The sequence below is a fragment of the Cephus cinctus genome, unplaced genomic scaffold (genome assembly GCF_000341935.2).
Source record: "Cephus cinctus unplaced genomic scaffold, Ccin1 Ccin1_scaffold0080, whole genome shotgun sequence".
Classification (NCBI taxonomy): domain Eukaryota; kingdom Metazoa; phylum Arthropoda; class Insecta; order Hymenoptera; family Cephidae; genus Cephus; species Cephus cinctus.
The window spans coordinates 430,102-451,523 of NW_014332821.1; the positions used below are offsets into that span (position 1 = coordinate 430,102).

The 21,422-nt window shown below is 32.8% G+C and overlaps 3 protein-coding genes and 1 long non-coding RNA gene across 10 annotated transcripts in view; 2 read left to right on the plus strand and 2 right to left on the minus strand.

Annotated features, from left to right (window-relative positions):
• The window catches only part of LOC107271077 (protein diaphanous), a 28,668-nt gene extending 19,934 nt beyond the window's left edge, over window positions 1-8,734 (minus strand). The window contains exons 1-2 of one of the 5 annotated variants that reach the window (XM_025088707.1): window positions 8,714-8,734; window positions 5,810-5,889 (exon numbers count right to left, since the gene is read on the minus strand). In XM_025088707.1, the coding sequence (XP_024944475.1) occupies window positions 5,810-5,845 (36 nt within the window). In that variant the 5' untranslated portion in view covers window positions 5,846-5,889; window positions 8,714-8,734. Of the gene's footprint in view, window positions 1-508; window positions 1,317-2,220; window positions 2,236-5,809; window positions 5,890-7,197; window positions 7,572-8,713 lie in introns of those variants that run through there. The other 4 variants (XM_025088704.1, XM_025088685.1, XR_003060888.1 and 1 more) reach the window with 4 other exon arrangements.
• On the plus strand, window positions 2,534-5,084 carry LOC112494918. The gene is made up of 3 exons (XR_003060895.1): window positions 2,534-3,260; window positions 3,410-3,757; window positions 4,306-5,084. It is a non-coding gene; the product is annotated as an uncharacterized LOC112494918 (long non-coding RNA).
• A 177-nt stretch (window positions 8,735-8,911) lies between the features above and the next one.
• Window positions 8,912-11,890, plus strand: LOC107271580 (SAP domain-containing ribonucleoprotein). 2 transcript variants are annotated; one of them, XM_015747757.2, is made up of 7 exons: window positions 8,925-9,165; window positions 10,335-10,431; window positions 10,513-10,574; window positions 10,701-10,937; window positions 11,199-11,327; window positions 11,517-11,588; window positions 11,698-11,890. In XM_015747757.2, exons 1-7 carry the CDS (start codon window positions 9,115-9,117, stop codon window positions 11,794-11,796), a joined length of 747 nt encoding a protein of 248 aa, XP_015603243.1. In that variant the 5' UTR covers window positions 8,925-9,114; the 3' UTR covers window positions 11,797-11,890. The 2 variants fall into 2 exon arrangements, with proteins under 2 accessions (XP_024943972.1, XP_015603243.1); XM_025088204.1 differs by lacking the exon at window positions 11,199-11,327 and having other exon boundaries at window positions 8,912-9,165.
• A 620-nt stretch (window positions 11,891-12,510) lies between these two features.
• On the minus strand, window positions 12,511-18,955 carry LOC107271573 (tyrosine-protein phosphatase corkscrew). 2 transcript variants are annotated; one of them, XM_015747744.2, is made up of 12 exons: window positions 18,942-18,955; window positions 17,739-17,861; window positions 17,413-17,607; window positions 17,095-17,257; window positions 16,879-16,991; window positions 16,324-16,595; window positions 16,103-16,182; window positions 15,796-15,978; window positions 15,553-15,726; window positions 15,100-15,328; window positions 14,842-14,993; window positions 12,511-14,761 (listed from the first exon to the last, which is right to left on the minus strand). In XM_015747744.2, exons 1-12 carry the CDS (start codon window positions 18,953-18,955, stop codon window positions 14,588-14,590), a joined length of 1,872 nt encoding a protein of 623 aa, XP_015603230.1. In that variant the 3' UTR covers window positions 12,511-14,587. The 2 variants fall into 2 exon arrangements, with proteins under 2 accessions (XP_015603230.1, XP_024943966.1); XM_025088198.1 differs by lacking the exon at window positions 18,942-18,955 and adding an exon at window positions 18,828-18,936.
• Window positions 18,956-21,422: the final 2,467 nt, after the last annotated feature.

The window sequence follows — 21,422 nt, forward strand, 5'->3', positions numbered from 1 at the left end:
TTGACTCTGTATCAAAAAGATTACACCGTCGTGTTTACCATTCATTTAGAATTGCCTACTCTGCGTTAACGCGACTAGATCGGGTGAGGTTAGGTTACCCAGGCTCGAGTATCTCATGAAATTTGGAAACGCCCATCACGTGGCACGGCGAGTGCGCGCATAGAAACAAAGGAAAGGAAAAGAAAAAAAGTATGGCCCAACTTTACGGTGCAACGTACTTGGGTTACTGCGACGGGATACTAAGCAAAATTCGTATGGTGTCCTCTTACTAGATATTGTTTCTTGCGTGCGAGTAACGTTTATGCAAGCGAATAAAGAACTTCGATAAGCATCCAAGGATGGGCCTATATAATGCCACACACCGGAAGCTCACGTTATTGTATACTTAACTTGAGAAAAAAAAATCCATTTCAAGCGTAACGCTACGCGCTGCTAACCCATTGATCTCAAAAGAATTACACGTGACAATAAGCACTCTATTGTTAACCATTATGAATCAAATACGCACCTTTATACCAGACTCGGCTTTCTGGTACCAACTCTTCCGTCTCTTGATAGTGCCCGACATTTCTGCGTGGTATTCCTCGACTTTTCACCTTGCGTAAACTGTATACATACCACCGCGATACGAAGAACACGACTATCCACGCACTTTCACGGTATATAAAAACAAACAAAAAATTCACACTCGCTCCGACTCAAGTTCATTGTCAATAACCCACGCAGTTGAAAGTTATCGAGGAATCGTTGAATTCGATTTACACACAGCAACGTAAAGTTTCCCACAGATCGTTTTCAGGATCACCTCGACCTGGCGAGCCGCAAATTCAATAAGACTAAAGACGACGCGGCTCTTTAGCCGACTTCGTTGAAAATATCTAAAATATATAATAAAAGGTTTCTCTGGAGGTGGCGTAACACGTAACTGACTCACATTGAGTCGTGTGAGTCTACGTTACTGGAATTGGATCGTGTTTCAATGTGCGTGCGTACATTTCATCTAACTCGTGCGGAAGCCGCACCGGTACTGTACTATTTTACCTCCCGTGCGGGAAGACGAGCGTGTGGAGTCGCTAATACAAGTAGTGACCCACCGTACGTGGGGATCAGCCATGTGTGTGATTTGTGTATTTGAATAGGTAGTTAACATTGCTGGCTCATATGTCACCGAGAGTGGGGATACAATGCATGTATGTAACCTATGTGCTTATGTCGACTTTGAAACACGTGCTATATATGCGGGTGACTGATATTACGCGCGTCTAGTTATGTGCATACATATTTAATGCCTTGATAATTCAAGTAGCAGTCGACTGAATATATGAAGAAATTAATGAAACAATCAAGCAACCGTGCGACGAGCGCGTTTGTTATAAAAATAAAGTACAACCTTTGGTTACTGTCAAGAGCACCGATGAATTCTTAATACGTTCAGTTATTCAGTTTTCTATCGAATGCTCATAGTAAGTACGCCCGATGCGTTATCGCGTACGACTATACTTTTGTCTTTTGCGACTGATGCCTGCCATTCGAGATTAACGAGCTTATCTTATCGTGCCGATAGAGTACAGAGATTTCGTGAATTAGTAACTGTCAGTGTCGGCAGACTGAATATAAAATAAATATATCGTAAGCTATTCGCATTTTTATTATTATTTTTGTAATCGTTAAGAAAGGTAGCGTACATTTCCGTGAAAACGAAAGGAAAGCTTTAAATCCGACGTTCCTTTCGTTTGCATGTACCGTATTCGCAAGGAAAACATTTTCTTTTGTAACCCATAACGTACGATCCCCATATGGTCGGTACTTCAGGACAAAGTAAGTTAACCGCATTGAGTCACTGACTATTTACTCAATTTACAAACGGGGCGCCGTCCGCCGTAAAATGAATCGGGGGATGTTCACCCTTCGCATTAAACAAATAAGCCGAACTCCCTATTCAGTCTCGAATAATGGGGAAGACATAAATTTAACCGTTCCATTGATAAGCAGAAAGAACGTCCCTTTTGATTCTTTGACGTTTGTGCATTAGCACTGGGGCTATCGAAGAGGAAAACCGCCCTAATACACTACCCACTTACGAACCATTGAAAGGCTATTCAAAATAAACCCTTTCGTAGGAGAATTTTTTAATACCGTGTCCACTCGTACACTAATGAATAGCCTGAAAGATTATTAAATCGATCCGAAACAACAACAAAATATATAAGTTTTCTGTACTTTTCCAGCTTTTTCGCAATTTATCTCTCGCTATCGTCACGCGCAACAATCCGTATGAACAATTCGTACAAACACAAACTTTTCACGCTTAACCAACAGTGTTGAACATTCCGGGGCTCGCGCTAACCTTAACAAGAAGAGAGAAACTTAACGGTGCTAGACTCCAATGACGCGCGGACGCTGGTACCAGCAGAATTGAACTTGGTATATTCAGACCTGCGTAGTGTGTTTTTCATGATAAAGTAACCCGTTGCGAAATGATTGCTGATAAGGCGCGTTCGAGTGTACATACATGTACGTATATCTACCCGTTACTACGAATGCACTGAGGAAGTAGTGGTGATACGATTCCTTAAATATCGACCTTGAATTGAATTGAATTCGTCTCATCGAAAAAGGTGTTTTCTTACAATTACGTGATGCAGCTCACATAATCATAATATGCCGGTTTCGCGAAGACTGACGTATCGTATTACGTGAAAACAATAGCGCAAAAAGTTTCAAGTGCAAAGTCAATAGACGCAAAAACGAATAAAGTTAGATTGGCCAAGTTCGGTATATACTGTAGTAGGTATTTAATATAGTCGACAAAGAGTGGTCCCCTTCATATAGGATAGATCCGTACAAGGTTTTATTGGTGAAAAAAACTATTGATGATAAACTATAGTGCGATATGTAATACTATTTCACTTAGCATTACTGTTATCTTCTCTCATATTATCCTAATAGTACTTTTCAATTACGAAGACTCGAATAAACAAGGTCGTGGATCACGACTTTTTCTTTCTCGAATAACGCGACAGACGACAACTTATTAATTATTGTACTGTTAATGGATTCGCTTCACTCGAGCCTGATAACCGCGCTTTACGGAAATCTCGGTAACCAATACGCTCTTGTTTCAAATACAAAAAATGTTTATGCACTCGAACTCGTTTTTTTTTTTTTTTTTTCGTAGAATTTTTCTACCGTACTTCCCATAAATACATTCAGCAGGATAAACGATATTTTTTGGTGTACGTTCGATAAAAAAAAATATGGTAAATAAACGATCTAAGTACTAATTTTTAAAACCGTAATATCGTTGGTGCTCACTTACATTATAATCATATTCAATTCAACCTATGACATTTATTCTTCTTTATTATTGTCGCAATCTAGTCGCACGTAATACTTACTCTAATTACAGCGTCAGGACAGTGCAAAGACCTCGCAAGACCTACGCAGCAATTGCAATAGCGATAACTCAAAACAAGTTTGTTCGGCGAACGACTATGATGAAACCAAGCGTGCTACGAAAATGACTGGTTTAACGAACCATCTATAATTCTAGGGGAATAACGGGGAAAGTTTTCTACGAGAAATATCGACTTCTGCCGCCTTTCCTTGCAACCGATTGGCATTCAATCTCGTTGCCAGACAATAGAAGAGCAGCAATGAAAATAAAGAAATATTAGTCAGCTTCACAGAGATCAATAAGAAATTGTGATCCGTATATTCACAGACCTTGAGTGAATGGCAACGCTTCTTTAGTCAGGTATAAAAAAAAAGTACAGTATATTCATTCATCTTACAATTATATAAGAAGTGAGAGCACGACATAGCTCGATACTTAAACATTCCATTTTCATTTTTACGGATAACATTCAAAATTTAAATTCGTATGACAGTTGACATTTTCTGGCCCATACCTAATCTACCGTTACCCACACTATACTATAATCTCCGCAAGTTACTTTGGCCGTCGTCAATAAGTATTATAATTGACCATAAAATCGACATACCTCGTGTCAAAGAAAGTACCTGAAATAGTAACGTTACGCTTGAGTCACGACATATCTGTGGCGTTTCGAAAAATTAAATGGTGCAGGAAAAGCAGAGAGACTGTCTAGAAAAATTTTGCAAAGCCAACGTAAAGAGTGTCGACAAGTTTTATTAAGCAGATTCGATTCATAGTGTGCACAAATAAATATCTTTTTTGACGTTATAACGGGTAGCGAAAATATTTGTGACTTTTAAGAATTATACGTGAATAAATCTTTTTTCAAGGAATTACACTGTTGTGTCGTACGTGACTGATTACAGAAGTACGCGAGCTACGAGGCGAGTTAAGAAATTAAGAATGGAGAAATCCCGATGAAGAAAGAGACTAGGTAGGAAGTCTCGTAAAAGCTAGGCAGGTCGCTGGCTCGTAAAGATATAAAAATGCGCAGGGTAATGTTGGCAATACAGGTTGAAGAATTGAAGCACACCGTTAGGTTGTCTTACGCATCGTCTCACTTGGATCGGTTGACTGGGCATGATCTTTCGATCTTCAATAGCGATGATCGTTAATCGCGATGTGATCAGTGTTCATGATGTTGAGCATTCATAATTTATATGACGAAATATAAAACAGTGATCGCTTAAAATGATACAGCGCTTGTTACCTAGAATTTATTTGCGCAACAGGGTGTTAAATATTTGTAAATATATTCTAAATAATATATTGACTCATCAGAGTTATTATGTGAGACAACAACGTCTCGTGCTTCATAACAATTGAAGAGAATATCGTTGATATTAATAATAACAACAGACTGCAATTTCTCGAATATTATATGGACCTTCTCTTTTATCAAGGAAGTATGTAGATCTTCCGGACGTAACAGCTCGTTATGATAATTCATTCATTATATTCGTATATTTGACGTACATTTCATTCTATTTTGTATTTACGGTTCTTGCTTTATCGCAGCAGTTGTTTATACTAGGCTACCTTATCTAAACGTAAAACTACTCCGATTTCCTCTTCCTGTTGTGCGGTGAATGCTGCTTTCTCGAATTAAAAGTTGGATACAGTTAAGAAAAGTTGTAATCACTAGCGTGTAATCGTTTAAAAAAACTTTGTATATAATTGAAAAATATTTAATATTTTTAGTATTAAATATTATATGTTTTACATTAGCATTACATATGTCAATGATTATGGATATAAATGCGCAATCTACTTCCGAATTCATGTATGTATTTGACGCATTGATAATAAATAATAAAATGATAACGAGATATTTTATAGAGCAATGTTCACTGTCTGATAGTAATAGAGACGTATAATTTGTGAACTTTTACATTATTAATCTAAATTAATCTTTATCTAGACGTGGTGACTGCCGCCCCCTTGTTTGATATTATATAGAATACATTTCTGATGCTTGAAGGGTTTCATGTTAGACTCTATGAGGACATAACAGTTCATTGCTATGAACATCATGCGACTTGACCAATTTTGACATGTTATTAGCTCATGAGACCGTGATTATTATCGGAACTGAATTACTAATGCCTAATAAGAAATCGAACCACGTCCAAAAAGAAATTATTCTCCTAGTGTCCCGCTACTCCGAGCTGGCTCACAATATCTTTTCCTAGGGCACATAGTATAATGACCCAGGACACAAATATTGTTATATCTTATCATGCAATTAGAATATATTTTATGAGTATAATAAAATTATAAATTACATAAATAGATATATAAAATTTATGAAAATTAAATATATCATTTCTGTACTCCAAATAGTAAATATTGTATATATTTTATACTTACAAATCCGCTCGATGCTTTATCTTTTCTGCTGGTCATTTTTTGATTTATCACTGTTATCCTTGTTGATACATTTCCTTATCCTGGAAAGAAATTTCTCTTTGAAAATATGTGTCTGTTTGTTTTTAAATTATACTCATTTAACACTAAACGTACCATCGACTGGTCATTTGACCCTTTTAAAGCCAATAATGCGTTTATAAAAAATTGTCAGTATGTTTAGTGTTAATTTGAAACAGTTTAATGTGCAAAATTTAGTTTAACAATTTACACTTTTCATAGAACTTAAATAACAAGTCTGTCAGCTGTTTTAAAACAAACAAAAGAAATATATTTAATACAAGCAGTACTGAGAAAATAATTAACTCCAAAAATAAATAGTCTGCACAGCTGAATGTATGTTTACTGTTGTATATTTTATACCCAAGTTTTGACTAAGCGTGCAAAAATTCTACAGTACAATATAAAATGGAAAACATATAATAGACTTCATATTTCTCCTAGTGGCTTTAAAAATATGCAGTTCAGAATTGAAAATAGTATAGTTTCTCAAATAATAATTATAGGAACTATGAAAACAAATTTTAATCATTTCATAATATAATATTATCTTATCAATACATACACTCTGAAAGAGATGATAAAGATCAATGAGCTGAAAGCTTTAAAAGACTAAACTCATGAAGAGTAAACCTATAAAGCATTGAGTGTAGGCTTTCTAAATTTAGAGGAAATCTAACAGGTGATATGTAAAGGAGTTGTTGCTGCACACGGATATATCTTAGAGCTATATTTAAACGTATAGTGCTTCTATGAATGAAGCCTAACAAACTTATGTGATCTTGACCTAATACAGTATCAATCGTAATACACTTAATACGTAATACCTAAAAAATAATTTTAAAACCATATCAAATTATATTATTCCTAATATTTGTATGTACTACTCCATAATGACCATAGTCATACTTGTACAATTTACAATACAATATTCACACAATAAAGTCCATGATCTTCTACAATTATAATTTTTAAGTAGCCTCACCAGTGGCAATAAAAATATGCTTATAAATTAATTATAATACTCACTGTTTAAATTTAAAAACAGGACTCAATCAATTTCATATTCTTTAGCAGGTATTTCATATACATATTAAAAAACGGAGCACATTTAATGACATAATTAACTTGAATTTGAAAGATTGAAAATCAATCATAATTATAAAATAATTTCTAAAAAGTCAGTATTAGATTCAAACATTAGTGATGGCCCGTTCTTCTTTAAAAGGGAAAATTTGAGAAAATTAGAACATAAACCTAACCAAGAAACGAACTTAGCGGATTCTGAAGCTGAAATAAAGGAAATGTGTACGGTGATTAATCATATTTACCTGAATATATTAGGTGTCTTATTCACGACACTCGTTTATACATCCATTTACACAGAACCATACACAAGAAACGTTTTAAAAAATATTCACATCGAGCACAACGTGAAACTTTTTAAAAGAATGAGCCGCTTCAAGATACAAACTGACCGGAAAGCGGTCGAATAATTTGCGATCCACCAGACGGTTGAAATTACCTTTTAACGTAAAAACTTTCATTTGACTCAAAGCAACGCTTACACCAAGGAACACATCACGAAATATAAAGAACCAAACCTTTGAGCTATCAACAGTCCAACATGAAATACTAAGTAAACTGACCACTGAACTTAAAAAATGGTATCGCTTGCAAAATCCCGTCTACAATTGAATTGAAAATACCCGTTACACTCGTTCTATAAAACCCATGTCACCCGATGCGACACGTGAAGGAAGGTAGCTAGGCGTTGGAACACTGCCGCCATCTCGCAGCGCAAAAATAAAGCTTCCTTATCGGTTAATACTTTTCAATGCTTTTTTGATAACAATTTACTATAAGAGCGTATTCTTTTTACGTTTATTATATAGCATTCTGTGTATAATTATTGATAAGAAAACTGTCAATTCTCAAGATGGCATATATAGTTATTACATTAATGTTAAACTGTCCACTCACATTTATTAATGTAATATGCAAATATTACAAAATTATTTTACAGGCATCGACAGTTACGGGTTCTGAGTATAAATTGAATGTTTTGTAATCACGAAATAATTTTATTGTACTTTAATGGAACAAAGTTGTGCGATTTAGTTTAGATTGGAATATATAAAATATTATTGATATAAGGTTGTATTTCGTAATATAAGCACGGTTACGGTTATACATTTTTAATCATTGCTTCAACTGATTTCTGTGTTCAGTGGAAATCTGTAAATGTGGCTGCTTGTAAAGGACGTTTTCCCAACTGGTGCCAACTATATAAAAGAAGAAGAAATCTGTAAATGCGATTCGCTTAAAATTGATAAACGCAACCTTGATTGAATTATGGAATATAGTCATAATATTCTACACGAGAAGAATTTAAAGAAGTTTTTATAGGACAAAATACTTGCTATTTATGATATGCAGATATTAAACAATTAGTCCGTAAAATTTAAAAAATCTACCCTTCTTAAAGGTCCTTTCAACTTAATAATGGTAATACGATCAACCTTCGACATACCATTATATCGAAATTTGGTATATACAATTTTCATTCTTCGTAATTTCAGCGCCAAATTTATAATAGTTATAACTAGTTAGCTTTCAGATCTACTTAATGGACTTTTTAAATACATTTTTAGGTAATATAAAAATAAAAATAGATATCCGTAATATAATGGCAGATCATAGTTACGATTTATGTAGGTGCACTTTATTTAGACTGATTCTTTGAAATTAATAAGTTTATTAAGTCAATCCAACAATGAATTACGTTTTTACTACTATCCAGTATATGGATCCTTAACTGTTAAAACTATTCAAAATCATTATTACCTGATTAATATATTATTTTTATGAAGCACAATTAAAACATGGAATGATTGACACGTCGTATTGCAACGAAGTTTAAAGATACTCTCGACGCTATGGTTTACGAGACGTTTGACTCTGTGTACCAGCTTGGAAGAAACGTATGCAACGCCATCTAGGAACGGAACCGTTATTTATTATTAAAATGGCGGCAGCGTGCATGGTGCGGGTCAGTACAAATTAGTTCCTTGCAGTTCCTTGTGATTGGTTGGCATAGAGTGATCAATCGATCTATCGCATGAGAAAACTATCCTGAAATTTAATGGAGTTGCTGTCTTGTTAACGTGTTTAAACTGTATCTTACGCGATAAAGTAATTAGAAAATCTGTTGTGAAAAAAAGGTTAATTACACCACGAAACTCGCCATGGCCGACTCGTCGTATGAGAAAGGATTAACAGAACTCTCAAAGATGAAGGTAAACTTTAGTTTGAATTACACATGTTCGGCAAATAGTTGATCATACTAACCTTAAATTTGTACATTACCTCAGTTGATGCTCAGTGGCATGATAATTTAAGACAATTGAAAAATGCCGTCTCAATACTTTTTATGCAATTCTGGGAAAGAACATTATTTACTTATATATTATGCAATAAAATATTGAAATTGATGTAAATGATTAACATTGCAATACTTTTCTATAAACTATAATTTTATTTTAACAGTATAAACATATAAATCACTATCATTGGTAGTAATATACGACATAAAAAATGCGTTGCTTTTTATTAATTGAATATTTAATACTCAAGTTTTTGAATTTTAAAACAGTATTTCAAAGTACCAACAAAAAATATACTTTTATAATTAGAAATGAATATATTACAATTGCAAAATATTACAAGTTATAAAAGTAATTTATGAAACTTAGTATTTGAATGGAAATCATAACTTTATCTTCTTATTTATGTGATGCTGAAGTGTGTTTAATTATGTAGATCCATAAACATAACATTGGCTATGAAAAACATTTATGAAAAATATCAATATGTATGAGTTGTTTGTTGAATTTTATTAACATTAAATTTGTATATTGTAGGCTATGTAGGTATATAAAATATGCTACGAGAAACAGTGTAGATTAATTGATAATAGATATCTATAAAAACTTTTTATATAGCTATGATTAGACATTAAGAACTGATGTTAATAATCAAGAAAACTACAATACTGATCTAATTACATTGATAATAAATATCTGCAATTATTACATTTGCTGATAATAATTGATTATATTTTACATCAGTAAAATATCAATGGACGGTAACAGAATGTCAGACTACTTTATATAAAAAAGTAGTAAGTGAATTCTAAGATTAATTCAAATGAATAAGACATAACAATGTATGGCAAAGCTAATATTCATTAGAAAAAATTTTATATTATTATTAAAACGCTTTACTATAGCAGTAACAGAAGATATCTACTGCACAGCTTTGCAAATTTTAAGATTACGAAATTCAATCAAATTTGATATTGATTAATAGTTTTTTATGGATTTTGTGAAAATTTTTAAAGTACCAATTATATATGTACTTCTTCGTTTCATAACATGACTTATGATACCAAGCCAAATATGTAAAGGTTGCAGATTTAAAGGCTGAATTAAAACGTCGTGGTTTATCAACAACAGGAAATAAAACTGAATTGGTAGAAAGACTTCAGTTGGCAATACACGGAGGTAGGAATTTGAATGATAAGATTATCTTAAAAATATGTAGTTGTTGCAATAATATATACATTTTTTTATTCTACTTAACAGATTCTACTTTGTCGTTGGATGAAACTGCAGAAGAAATCTTAGATGAAGATGCTGTGCTTGGGGTAATCATCATATCACTTATTATACAAATGCTAATTTTCCAAAGAATAATTCTATTTTATAATATGAATCAAAAATTTAACATATTTGTTTTATTAACTGAAACAGTCTGCTTAATTTTCATGCAGGATGAAGAAATTGAAGAGCTGTCTAGTAAACCTGACTCGCACGAAATAACAGAAAAACGAAAACTATCAACAGACAGTAATATAGGAAATCCAAAAAAAATTGTTCTAAATCGTAATCCTATTATCGAAGAGATTCAAATTGATCAGAAAAAAGAAAATGAAAATGATTCCAAAAAGTCAGAGAGTGGAGCGTCAGAAAAGAAAGTTATTAAATTATCCCAACTTGGTGTCAAAGAAGTAAGAAACCTTTTTCTTTTATATACTCTATGTTCACTTCAAACATTAGGGAATCACAATTTGTTTATACTGTTACCACTTATTTTTTGCAAATGTGGTATGAATGTCATACTTATAGGTATATTGACAATGATAAAGACATTTCCTCCAACTGTTCAAAATTTTATAATTTTTAAATAGCCAACTACAGACTTGCAGTAAATCATGACTCTTTAAAAAAAATACATTTACAAAGCGTTTATAAAATATTTTTTTTAACAGCGATTGGAAATGCGAGCAAAGAAATTTGGCATGCCCCTCTCAGAATCTGCAAAAAAGGAAGCCCGGTCAGCTAGATTTAATACCAACAATCAGAATAATAAATCAGCTGCTTCTGTCAATACACCTGTGGTAAGATTACTTTCACGCTTATTAATATATTGACAAGAATGTAATTAATTATTATCTATATTCTCCTTTGTAAATGCAATTATATCCAAAAAATTTATTTTTCTTAGATTTATATTTTCTCATATTCATTCTGAAACGTATAGTAAAATGATCAGAATCAGTTATAATCAATACATTTGAACTTTACAGCATACAACATACGATGTACTGAAAAAGCGAGCAGAAAGATTTGGTGCTTCAGTTTCAACATTAATGGACAAGGTGAGATTTTCCATATTGTTATAATAAGCGATAACATTGTTACTTTTAATAATAATGTAAATAATTTTACACCTTTAGATATTTATCATTTATTTCGTTTGATATTTAGGCGGAACTGGAAGCAAGAATAGAAAAGAGGAAAGCAAGATTTGGTGAAGTAAAGCCTGTCGAGAAAGTATTCCAGAACAAAATCAAAATAGTGAAATGATATTCAGTTTTATATACCAAAACAGTGCTTTAGGTTAAGATTAGTGTTTTAAGATCTTCTGCATTGAATAAACTATAATCTCCGTCGAACAGAATCGCCATAATTGTTAAAAACAAATTCATTTTAATTCCTACTTAAAAATGTGTTGTCTTAAAATCGTAAGAATGCACTACTGCATTAAATCGTTTTGATTCATTAAATCATTATTCATTATTATAATAAAAGTTTTAATGTCACTTTCTTTTTTACGCATCACTTATTATTAACGTTACATATAATGCCAAAACAAGGTATCATGAACATTACTCTACTTTATAATTTTATGAACGAAATGAAAACGAATAATATCATTTGTATTTTACACTTGTTCTTAAATAATATATTAATTATAAAACGAAATTTACACATGACGAATATCGCAAATAATCTATTCTTGACTATACAATTCAATAGAAGTGAAAAATAAAAATGACTAAATTGATAGAGTACTTTTTATTATAGATCCCCGGTCGCTAATAACGAATAGATACTACCTCTTAATGGAGCAGTTTTTTATCAATTACCAAATTAAGAACAGATGCAAAAGAATTGAAGTTACATTTCTTTAATTGTCCTATGTGTATTGGATTGAAACGTTCTGTAAATAAAAACGCTACGTGCAGAGAGGCAAGAAATAATTAAGCTTTGGAAATAAGAAGCGAGAAACGACTAAGATCGATTGTCGAATGCTGCATCCAAGGTATTTATTACATAATACATGTATAAAATGTCAAATGTTCAAAGTTAAACTGGAGATTAACTATGATATTTTATTGACCACATAATAATAGGGAATGTAATAATGACATTCCTATTGAAAATTCATACGATAAATATAGAAAAATTAATTTGATTATTGTCTTATTTTGGGGTGCACATTTATCATGTGTAGATGTGCATCCTAAAATCAGTCAGTCAACCATGCTGCATACGTAGCGTTATGTGATCTGACAGATAATTAAAATATCTGAAATTGTCATTATTTGATTTATGCTTCTACGGACTTAAAATTATAGTAAACAAACACTTGACGGTTCAAAATTATCTGGTAAGTTGTAAAACTATATTACACGAACACTGCATACATGTTGATAGGTAGTAGCTGTTATTCAGAATTCGACTGTGCTTAATTCGGACAATAAAACTCGATGGATATTGATAAAATATTAATTAGCTGTATTTATTTGTGACCGTGTACGTTTAACGCTTTCTTTCAGTAAGAACTGTATTGATATTTTTTTTCTATTAACAGTGATCATACGTATGTTAGTCAACTATCGCAGCGTTGGATTTTATTCATTTGTTAAATAAACCAATGAAGAAACATGACTATTGCATTATTTTTGTGCTTATGATGAAACATGGAATACACATTTAACAATAATAGTGAAACGCTAAGGGGCATTCAGTCGATATTCGTTCGTCATTTATAAGTCATGTTTACGAATGAGGTAAAATCATTCGCTTGCTAATACGAATCCATTGATGTTATATGATACTGTATTAACACTTAATAAAAATCAAATATGAAAAAAAAAACAATATCACATTTGCATTCATCACTATTTAACGTAACATATAGTATTTCAAAATAATGTATTCAAAATATCGTCGACCTTAAGAACAACAAGTGTACAAGTTTGATTTGTCACGGTTCTACTAAGATCATCGAAACTCTTATTTTTAGCGTAAATGTGAACGCTGAATGCAGGACAAAAGGAAATTTCTGTAGAAAATAGAATTTTTCTTTTTTCGTAACTGCATCATGGTTCCCACAGTGCAGTTTTGCAGTCATAAATCAAAAGAAAACAGATGGTAATCGAAGACAAAAGTAGAATATCTAAAAACAAAGCATATCAATATTCTGTTCTATGCAACTGTGTTTACGATATATTATCTAATCTTTCAGGTTTCAATGTCACAAAACGATTCTCTCAAGGAAATCAATAAAATTATTATCGTTTCAAGTGTAAACGTAAAAAACAATAAATACAGTTTAATACATGCTGTAGTTTAACAATGGATGAATCTTAGTGCCATTTCAATATACGACCATATGACGTCGCAAGCAATGAAATAATTTCGCACATTGAAACTAGAAAAACAGTGACATATATAGTACTTAAATTGTTGACATCTTGGAATATAGTAACATTGAAATAACTGACAAGCACATAAATTTGATAAAGACAGAAAATCATGACTTGATTCACGCTTGTCAAATAATTTCACGTTTGCGTTTATTGATTAACGTTAAGCAGCACTTATTCCTATTAAGTTTACTTTCTTTTTAAATCTTGAGTCTCCGGCAATTGCGAGAGATGCTCGTCAATGAAATTTCTTATTAAAATCGTCAAATGGAGATTCAAAATAACCGCATTTTCTTTTTTTTTACTCACAGCTTTCGAAAAAATCACTAAATCGAGAATGCCTTAACTGTCAGTTTCATACCACAAATATAACTTCTCGAACTTTATTTATATTATAAATATAAAGCGGCAGAGGTTTGATCTCTCCTGCCAACATGGAACAACTCGTTATATCGATTACAACAGATAATGTAGGTACACGATCCCTGATGGGTTTAATCGAAGAATACATTAGATTTATGGCGAATTTTCGAATATTTTCCTTTGTCGAGTTTCCATGGTGAATTCTTTTAGGCCTACGGTAAGTGCGTGTGAAAGAGCGACGCTGTCACTTTCTTGCGTCTCTAATTTAAATCAAGAACGAAGCCGTTCGCGAACGTAATTTATTTTGGCCTAAGTCCACCGATTGCGGTGGACAGAGTAAAATTTGTTGCTGTCGGAAGGCTGGTAGGACTTAAAAGCGGTGCTGGAGTATCACCTACTCCAGTACTACTCACGGCACTGCTTTCACTCTTGTAACGGATGTTAGTATACTCCCGGCCCAGTTGTAAAGATTTCTGTAATGCAAAATGACATTGTAATAGTTAGTATAGCAATTTCTCCTAGTAAATAAATAATCATCAAGTATTTACACTACCTGCTCAGCTTGCATACGCTGAGACACAGTCTCGATGTAGTGCAGAACAGCAAGGTACACGAACTTGTACTGAGCTTCAGTCTGTACCATTCCGGACCGTTGAGAACGTACCCTTTGAATCGTTCGCTGAATATCGATTTCGCAGTCGAGTCCTAGCGTAAACAAATAAATAACAATTAGTATTCCTTAAGTTTACACTGAGTATTGTCATTGGCTGCTCATTATGAGATATTGCTGTATGTTCTGAGCTCTAATTACCATGTCGTTTAATTTGATCTAGGATCATATCAATGACAACAAAGGTACCAGTGCGCCCAATGCCAGCGCTGCAGTGTACAAGAATCGGTCCTACTAATGGAGGTTTTGGTCCATTGGGAGAACTTTGATTACTCATTGCAGCAGCTATCGATTCCTGCCTTGCATTCACGTCATGAAGAAAATTTAAAACGCATCCGGGGTCCGACGGTACTCCGTGATCCGGCCATGCCTATTAGTTATTTTTCATTAATAAAATTGTGCGTTATATTTTGATAGAATTAATTAAATCTAGTGAACATTAATGAAACAATAAGAATCTAAAAAGTAACACTTAAATATGAGAAATATTTTATGGATAAACTTTTGTAAGCATAAACTTCAGATAAAGAAATGCATCATGAGAGTATAAGGAATACAACTATGATTAGACATGTATCTAATATGCAAGAGTACTTGAAAATGATAATGGAAAATCCTTCTAGGCTCAGGAAAGTTTGGCTTTGTTCCTTGTAACAGGAATTTACGTAGAGTATAATCCGCTGTCGAGGTACGCCCTAATGCATGTACTTTCCATTCTCCGTATTCACTAATTTCCCCTTCTTCTGGCCAATACCGAGCACATTTATTCTAAAAAATAAATACCACGATTTTTAAAATCATTCGATTATTGATTAGATGAGTGGTTCGCACACAAACCTTTCCTCTTTCCATTTCTTTGGTGGTCATAACGATCACTCGAGTATTCTCTTGGTACACCATATGCCAAAAATCTTGTATAGTGTTAGGGAGACATCCTTGGGTGGCAATATAACACTTATTAAATGGTCCCGTGTCTCCGGCACCACTAATTATAGAACCCGATCCATCATCCTCTTTGTTCTAAATTGTCATTGTTAATCAACTTTTATTACCCCACACATTAAACTGCATGTATCAGATATATTTCATACTATTCTACAATGAGAGTATCATTGGTATTATAATTGTAATTTACGTTACTCACTCTGATGTAATTAGCATTAATATAATCAGCTCCTGGAACGTTGGGATCTACATCTAATAGTCGTACTCTGGTATGGTCAACTGAAAATACGATCATTAATATTATCCGCAAAATGAATAATATTTGTAAATTAGACTCAGTATAACATTTACATAAAGTAAATCTATATAATCTAATTAATGTAATTCTAAGTATACCGACAATGTCGACATATTACTTACAAGGTAAAATATTTTTGTATCGGTTCTTCGCCCGATTTTCCGGTCTTAGACCTTCTTTTCGTGAAAACAAATGTCGGCACTCGAGTTGTTGTAAAGATTCAAATTCTTCCCAAAACCCAGCCTTCCCTTTTCCACGGCCAGCGCCAACACTGTCATTGCCTGTAGCTCCATTCCAACACAACCAACCATTTGAACAACCATTTTCCTTATGAAGTTGTCTCACTCTACTTTCAATGCCACTGGCATTTATACGGGTCGCATTAAACGGTTGCCTAAGTGTTAACATAATTTTAATTTGTTACAATAAATTTTGTACCGCTCTGGAATATTTCCAGCGAAATTATAAAGTATACAATATGCTTCAATTTAATTTTATACAATGAAAATACAATGTTTCAATAGAACTCAATTTTTACTGTTAAACAATATTTGATACTTGAATCATGATACAATGAAATACTATTTTTATACAGCATTCATGTAGCAAAATCAAGATAGATCTAACAAAATTAAATACAGAAGGGAATCATAATAAATAATGTGTTAGACACTCACCGTAAATGAACGACACTCCCACTCGTTTCTACCATAGGATTACGTTTATAATGCTCTATAAGGTCACTCAGACTGTCGAACTTTTCACCGCCTCCAACATCATACTTATTATCCTGAAACAGAACAAAAAAAAAGTAATACATGATCGATAATAATTAAGCTACGCTTATAATTATGTATTGCTGTGTTTGTCAAATAATAGAAACTGTAATTAACCTGTGATCGTATCATGACGTGAGTTACACGATCGTCAGTGCGTACGGACAACACGAAATCACCAGGTTTACTTTGGGATTCACGAACGAGAAATGAGCCGTTCTTGCCTCGCTCTAACATCAGTCGTTCTGCTTCCTTGGCTGACAAATGGCCATGGAACCACCTTCGTGAAATTGTACGACATATGACATTTGTATGAAAATTAGAAAATTCATAATAACAAAAAGAAAAGTAGAGTCTCGTAAAATATGATAATAATTTTACACAGCATTAATGTAGTCCATAACTGTTTCACTTTTACACATTCAATATGTCTACCTTTCAGTTGTTGGATCTGCACAATTCAGAGGATACTTTAGTTCAATCACTTCACCATTCTTCTCACGCAATTGTCCACCATTTTCCATATAGAACTGAACAAGTTCTGATAATGTAGCAAACTTTTCACCACCATATAGATCATAAAAGTCTCCTGTATTTTGAATCTTAATGTGGGTCACTTCTCCATTCCGCCTGGAAGTTGTATCATTGTTATTAAATTTGAAATTACATTTGCTAATAGAAATGAAAAATAATACATAAAACAAATAAAATCTAATGTAATGACAAATAATTTTAAATTAAAAAGACATGCAGTTGCTTACCTCACTGACAATGTAAAATCACCAGGATTGGAGGAGCTAGGGCGTGCCAGGAAGGAACTATCATATCCACGTTCCATTAATAATCGCTCGGCTTCTAAACCTGATATGTTGGGGTGGAACCATCTGTAAATATAAATAATATATGCTGAATTAATATTACAATAAATTAAATTGCATAACAAAAAATGAGTTTGCTATATAATATATATCATATCATAAATATATATGAAGATTCAAAAAGTACTATAATATCCTTCTTTGCACAGAAACTGAGGCAACAGCTTACTTATAATACTTATTTTTGGAATGGAATCAACAATATAATAACTTTCTAAATGAATAGCTAACAAATATAATTTCTACTCAACATACCATCTAAAGATTTACATAATTCTAACAATATGACAAAATTCTTTATACCATAATCAAATCATATCTCATTATTGAATAAAAGTCAATACCAAGACAATCCAAAATATTTACATAATTCATTGTGCCATCCTAAGATAATTCTTTCTGATATACTTTGTCTAGCAAAATTCCTGTTTTTGTGACAAAGTAGCATAGCATAGCATCGATAAAATATTCTTGTAATGTATGAAATTTGCCATAGTTAATTGCCAAGTGATAATAGTATATACTACTTAATTACTACCAAAATAAAATTGAAATTATTTAAAAGTACCAGTTAACAAGTAGACTATAATGACTACACTCTTGAATTATTCACATTCGTCCAAATGTTATACACTTTATTAGATACGATACTTAATAATTCTATCCTTTATATATATATCAATTTAAACAATATGACAGTTGGATTGCAGTTGTTAAAAACATGACTTAATGTGTGGTTGGATCATTTAATGGCTACAGTGGTTAGAAAAGTAAAGATATGCTGCACATCAAGAACAGCATATCCATTTTCAGTTTTACATATCCTAGTCAGTATTTCTCAGTACAAATAATATGTACATGAAAAAAGCTCTAACAGGAAAATCTTTATGGTTCGTTAGGTTACATTTTTCTTTTCATTTCAATTAGAAATGACAGTGAGTCGTACCATCAGATTAAATACTTAGAACTTACGTTCATATTTCCTCGAACTGCACTCTGACATTGACAAGAAGTAGGACTATTCTCCGAATGTCCGTGAATTATAATAATTATATTTTTTTTATATAAGTAGAAAACGCGTCTCACCTGCGAGATGCCATGTCGTGATTACAATTACAACCACCTGGCAGTCAACAGATCATGTCTCATCGAAGATTCGAAACTGAGCTCACAGTGTCAGTAAATTGTCAGCCGAGGCTTCACTAGCCACTGACACCGACCTGACATTTTCACTTTTAACGAAAACAAAAAGTCAAAGGCTCTACAAATGGATACTACCGTTGTTCTCCGGAACTAAGAAACGACTGCAAATGTGTCCTAAGCAGTCCCAAGTATGTCACAGGCTGCACAGGCTACGTTTCCACTGGAATCGAGCTGAGATAAAATATGTGTTGTATATCTATAGAGTATGGATACTATACTATATGTACTATAGATATACAAACCATGTATTTCAACTTTCGTTCGACTCCGGTGAAAACGTAGCCACAGATTGTGTTTCGATAGCATGCAATCCGCATATCGCTATCTAGGGATCCTAGAAAGCCAAAGAGTCCCTAGGGAACTACTTTAGGTCCGTTCTCGTGAAGTACCTACATTTTCTGCACTTTTCAAAAAGTGCAGAAAGTGTAAGTAACAAGAACAAACATATTCTGTATTTCATGCATACCGTGAAATTAATTAACTGCCGTTCTACATGACTTACATGACATTCGTAAACTATCAATCGATATAAATGTACGTAGTTTTTAATTTTAATATAGTATGAAACATTTGGCATATTAATCACCTTCTGTACAATCATTGTTATCACTGAAACATATCTTATCGAGTACTACTTGGCAGGCTGTGCCAAAAATCTTTCAAATATACTCTTAACTAGTAAGAAAATCTAATATTTAGCGCCTTTAGTTACATCGAAAAAGGTTTAGCCCGGGATTTCACTATTTTTTTGAAACTTAGTCCAACATATTTGATAAATCCCGATCTTCTTTATTATGAATTACAATTGTGCTGTCGCTATCGTTATTTTAAAAATTGCAAAATTATACTAAACCCGATGATATTACTAGAGATGAGTAGAGAGATTGCCAGTGGGCCGATTTTCTTGAAATTAATTTTATTTGGGCATCGACGCGCCACCTGAGCGAAGGGCCGTTGAAACATACTCACGTTTTTTGATTGGTTCTTTATTTATAAATAGATAACTACGCGTGCTATTCGTAACAGTTGATCATCTCCTTACTCACTCTGTGTATGGATGTACATACAGTATACTGGATATCATAGCATTTCTTGTGAGTTAACCTACAGTGTTAACCTCAAAAGGAGTACAAACTGATACAAACAAACGCTGCCTCTGAAGAAAAATTTAAGTAAAATATGAGGAAAGCAGCAAAATCCAGAATACTAGATACCCTGCACAAAGGATTTGTTATAACCTGCATGGCTGTCACGTTGGGTGGAACTGTTTTAATCGGATACTCATATTTTAATTACGTTATGTACGTCCGGCCGGAATACCAGAGACAAAAATTGTTGGCCGAGGAAGAACTACTAAAAGAAGGAAAATCTACAGGAGTTTCTATGAATGTACTTGCATCATAATATATAACACTTCTGTAAATAGCTCATGTATGGAGAAACTGATATCTTCTGCCTGTAACTCCAACCGTCATTGTACAATGAATTTGCAACAATTATGACTGTTTCATTAAAACTGTTTTTAGTTCTCTATCTTGTCTTACATTAATATACCTGTATCTGATATAAAGCTCTTTTTTTTATTGTAAGAATATGATAACAGATATATGCAAACATTCAGATAACATTTAAATATAAATAATTTATTCAATATATATAATGAAAATCATTTCCTATTATTCTTCCTTACGATGAAAAAATTTTCAAGTACTGATGTTATAAAAATGAAAGAATTACAACATCAGAGGTGTATAAATCTCTCATATAAAACAAATATAATTTAGTCAATTTTTTATTATATTAAGAAACATTAATCTTGATTTGCATTACAGTTGTATTAACCATTTATTATAAATTGTAATGAATATATAAACGATGTATTTATAAATGAATGTGATTACGAATATGCATTTGGGACAGTGTAAACCCTGAGCACTAGAAATCTTTCTGAGGAAAAAATATACAATGTTTGACTCAGTATCATCGAGATCTCCACATTATGTACAATACCTTAAAGGTAGAATGTACAGTCTTGAATAAAAATTTCGAATAACTGTACAGCACACAACATCACTATACATGTAATACATAGTAAAAACAAATGGAAATACTATTGCATTTATCCATGTTGCGTGTATAAAATAATATATTTTCTTAATATAACATTACAGATAATGTTATTTTAATTACAATGATTATCTATGGACAAGATTTGTTTGCAAAGTTGTATGCAAACGTTAAATATATGTTCTCAATCGAGCATCTACCGTTTCCTTCTTCTGATTTTAAGCAGGCTCACCATTCTACCTTGCAGGTACTGGATTGGTAGAGAAAATAGATATCCAGATTTATCAAGTTAGGGTA